At 38.9% G+C, this 4,222-nt stretch overlaps 1 protein-coding gene across 1 annotated transcript; it reads right to left on the reverse strand.

The window, feature by feature from the left end:
- Positions 1-2,860: 2,860 nt before the first annotated feature.
- On the reverse strand, positions 2,861-3,493 carry LOC133714539 (uncharacterized). The gene is made up of 2 exons (XM_062140675.1): positions 3,214-3,493; positions 2,861-3,124 (listed from the first exon to the last, which is right to left on the reverse strand). The coding sequence occupies exons 1-2, from the start codon at positions 3,440-3,442 to the stop codon at positions 2,907-2,909; spliced, it is 447 nt and encodes a 148-aa protein (XP_061996659.1). The 5' UTR covers positions 3,443-3,493; the 3' UTR covers positions 2,861-2,906.
- Between the last annotated feature and the right edge of the window lie 729 nt (positions 3,494-4,222).

Here is a 4,222-nt window from a genome sequence, read left to right on the forward strand (position 1 = left end):
GACGCAGCGGGATTATCGAGGTGAGTAAACCTCACGTGGTTCATATTACGAACCCAATACAATTAATTGCTTTATTTTGTTGCAATCATATGAACTATTGTTGGTGTTACTAGACATTCCTGTGTGAATGTCTGTATATATATTATTACGTGAAATAATATGTATTGTTGGAGTTGTGTTGAGTTATTGTTGAGAAACAATATATTGTGAGAGATATTGAGTTTATTGTTGAGAAACAATATATTGTGAGAGGTGTTGAGTTTTATTGTTGAGGAACAATAAATTGTTGTGATCTGTGGAGATCACTAGGTCACGAGGTGACCATGGCATCTATTAGTGAATCACGCTCTCGTACCGGGCTGGTGGTTATTAATAGTATTAAATCGTAATCACGTCTGTGGCCGGACGAGTGGTTACGTTCAGTTAGAGCTCTAGTCTGTCTGCCAAATGTGGAGTGACCTTATGAGTGAAATTGAGAGTAACTCATAAGTGTCAATATATATATGGTAACCTTATGAGGGAAATTGAGAGTAACTCATAAGGATCTATATATATATATGAGTCTGTCTACCAAATGTTGGGAAATCTTATGAGCGAATTTGAGAGTAACTCATAAGTGTCTATATATATATATGAGAGTGAGGGATCTTATGAGCTAAATTGAGAGTAACTCATAAGTGTCTACATATATATATGAGAGTGAGTGATCTTATGAGCTAAATTGAGAGTAACTCATAAGTGTCTATATATATATATGAGAGTGAGAAAGTAACGTGGGTTTGTGGTAGTCTTGAAATCTAATAAATCAACAGTTCTTTCTTGTTTACTCATACTGGCTGTAAAAAGCTTACCGGGTTTTGTGTTGTTGCAACTCCCGGTACACTATTCAAATTGTGTAGCGGGTAATCCTACAGGACAGGAGAACCAGGACGGTGATCGTGCGGTTAGAGCAATTGTTAGAGTTTTACAACAATTGTAAGTTGTGAGGTGTGTTATGCTCATTTGAGCTTTATAATATATTGTGAGAGTGAATTGTAATAATGAACTCGAAGTTTCGAGATTTGTTTTTTTTGTAATTGTAATTATTCAGGTTTCGGATTTGAATTTATCATTCAAAATCCGGGGCGTGACAGTTTGGTATCAGAGCGTAAGGTGCATATTTGGTGATGTGTCAATACCTTCCGAGTGATGGCCAGTCTGCAGCGGATCCCCATCGTGTGCTCTTTGGTATTGGCTAAGTCATTGGGTATGCGTGAGTGTTGGGAGTTGTTTAGGCCGCTAGGTCGTTTAGGGAACGTGAATACCTTCCCTATAGTATTGACTTGGTTAATATGAATTTGTATTTGATTTATACTGTGTTTTAAGTGTTATACATGTATTAGCCAAGCATACTATACTCCTTAGGTGATGGATATTCGAAGGGGTTGTACTTAGAACCTTACAGTTGTCTTGTAGGTTCGTATGGGAATAAGTTCAGTGGCCGCGAGTTACAATCCTTGAGGAATAGGAACCTCTTGATTCAACTCTGTTAAGTCAACGAGGATTGTTTTATGGAAATGAGGTTCTTTTGATTGTTGAAGTGTTTGGTTGAAGGCATGGTGTGGACCTATGCTCGTCTGTAATGTGGATACGAGTATTAATCGATGGTAATTTTGCCTTTTTAAGTTGAATATACTAATGTTCTTGAATAGATTCTTGACTCATGTGGAGTTGTGAGTAGTGTTGCGGTTAGGGAAGGAATTATTGCGGTTACTTCTTCCTTGTGCTTGTAAGTTGTTAAGCAGGGTTTAAGGTGCGAGACAAGAATTTTATTTTGTGCTCGATGGTTAGAGATGAGAGACCATTGTTTTGGGTTGTCGTTGAGTACTATAATTCCTTCAGAATCAAGATTGTTGGTAGAATTGGAATTAGTAGTAGTTTTGGTGATTCTGAATTTGAATTGAGTTCGCGAGATGTGTCTTATATACGTGGTTGATGTTGCTTGCATCATTTTGGAACGATACGTTACGATTCACAAGGAAAACTGGATTTGAAATTTATTCATTTGAACACCATGGGTTGATGACCTGACCGTGACTTGTGAATATAGTTTTGTTCAAGTGAATGAAATTGAATTTTGTGGCCTTTGTGTGGTGAACTAGTTTTCTTAAGTTTTGGATCGTAGTATGGAGATGGGCTGCAGTGAATTTGAAGTTGTTGTGTGTTTTAAGTTTAAGTAGGCGGGACACTTAAAGTTTTGCAATGGAGTTGATTTTGGTGTAATTAATTGGGAGAGTTAGAATCAGTTCTTGTGAATGATGTTGGATGAGAGTGTGTGCCTTTGGTGATTGATTTTAGGTGTTATAGTTAAACGCAATTTCGGATATTGATTTTAGTGATTTTGTTAGGTATCCATAGTGGTTCAAGTGAATTACTATGTGATATGGAGTTTGATTTGATTTCTGAATCGCTAAATGTTAGGGATTGAATTGTGGTGAGTTTTTGTTGAAGCAATTGATAGATGGAATTATCGAGATTCTATAAGAGTTGTAAGAGTAACTCTAAAGACGTGGGTTTTTCCTAGCTAACTCAGGATGTGTTTAGCTTTATAAATCCCTAATCCTATCGATGAAATTGTTGTGTTTGGTTTGACTCAGAGGATACTAGCTAGACCTCGATGCGACTTAATTGATTGTTGGATTCTTTTTGAGTGATTGTTTTTATTGCATCATTATGAAAGATGTGTGCAGTAGAGTTGTTTATGGTTTTGAAAACAGTATTGGGTGACCAAGGTTCGATCCTTGGTGTTGTTGTTGGTTAAACAAACAGGAAAGAAAACATGCACACCATCTTATTGAGTTTATATTACAAAAAAAAAAAAAGAAAAAAAAAAAGAAAAAAAAAGCGAGGACTATGCTATACTAAGCCTAGTCAGCAGCTCCGGATGGGTTGAGGCTGAGCTCAAGAGAAACGTTTGAGCCACTGTTGTAACCGCCTGAGCCACCGAAATAGTAATCATGTGCACTACCTTCCTCGGAAGTAGTCTTCAGGTTACCAAAGACGTCCTCGCCGTGCACGGGGAATAGAGGAAGAGTTTGAACCTCCTGGTGATCTCCTCCTCGTTGTTGCAGGGATGTTTGTCCTCCTGTTGTGCCAAAAGAGTTGTACTAGTATTAGTGTTGAAGTGTGAGGAAGAATATGAAACAGAATTTAAATCAAGAAATCCTTCATTACCAGTAGAATAGGTGGAACCAAAGTTGAGATCAATGGATCTACCATCATCAGTAGAACTAGTGGACCCAAAATTGATGTCAATGGATCCACCAGCTGGCCCAAAATTGATGTCGATGGATCCACCAGCACCAGTAGAACCAGTGGACCCAAAATTGAGATCAATGGATCTACCAGTACCAAGAGAACTAGTTCTCATGGGCACTGGAGCAGCCTGATTACACCTATTCATCTGCTTCTCTCGAGCCCTGACGTTCTGGAACCAAAAGTAAATGTTCTTACCCTCAACATACCCATACTGGTTCAGCTGGAGACAGATCTCGTGAATCTGCTCTGTAGTTGGGCACTTAAATCCCTTGACATAGTAAAGATCCTTGAGGATTCTTATTTGTTCTGGAGTAGGAATCCACCTGGTACGGCTTCGCCAGAAATCCATGTTGGCACTACTTCCAGCTGCTTGGGTGTTTCCTCCCTCCTCTGTTGGTTGCTGTTGTTGTGGTTCCATTTGTTGCGGGGTTTGGAGCTCCATTAGTTGCAGAGTTCGTGGCTCTTGGGTCATGGGGTGAGAGGATGTGGAAATCGAGGAATACATGGTTTAGTGTTTGAGGGAGATTTTGTTAGAAGGATTGGAGTTGTTGAACTGGTGATTGGAGATCTGAGATTCTCAGTGGAAAGATGAGATCGAATCTTCAAATGGAAGAAAAGATCTGAGAAAGAAGGATTGAAGATTTGGAGGAAAATATTGAAGATCTGAAAGTTCAGAGGAAAGATGGGATTGAATCAACTAGATGGGAGAGAAGATCAGAAGAGAAGGATTGAAATTGATGAAGAAAGGATTTGAGAAGAGAAAGGCTGAAGAGTTGAGAGAGAAAGACTTGAGCTCGGAAGAAAATTTCTTTCTTTTGGAGTGAACAGTTTTTCTCCAGAATGCACCTATTTATAGAGCGAGGTGAGCAGATCTCCACCGTTGGATGAACGATTCCTGTGATTCATTCTACGCGTTGGATTAAAG

Source organism: Rosa rugosa, chromosome 6, assembly GCF_958449725.1.
Source record: "Rosa rugosa chromosome 6, drRosRugo1.1, whole genome shotgun sequence".
NCBI classification, from domain to species: domain Eukaryota; kingdom Viridiplantae; phylum Streptophyta; class Magnoliopsida; order Rosales; family Rosaceae; genus Rosa; species Rosa rugosa.

Bases quoted from the DNA above. Each gene is read 5' to 3' on its own strand.
- LOC133714539 (XM_062140675.1), bottom strand. From the start codon at position 3,442: ATGAATAGGTGTAATCAGGCTGCTCCAGTGCCCATGAGAACTAGTTCT. The intron at 3,125-3,213 runs GTAATGAAGGAT...TTGGCACAACAG, and splicing joins TGGTTCCACCTATTCTACTG to GAGGACAAACATCCCTGCAA.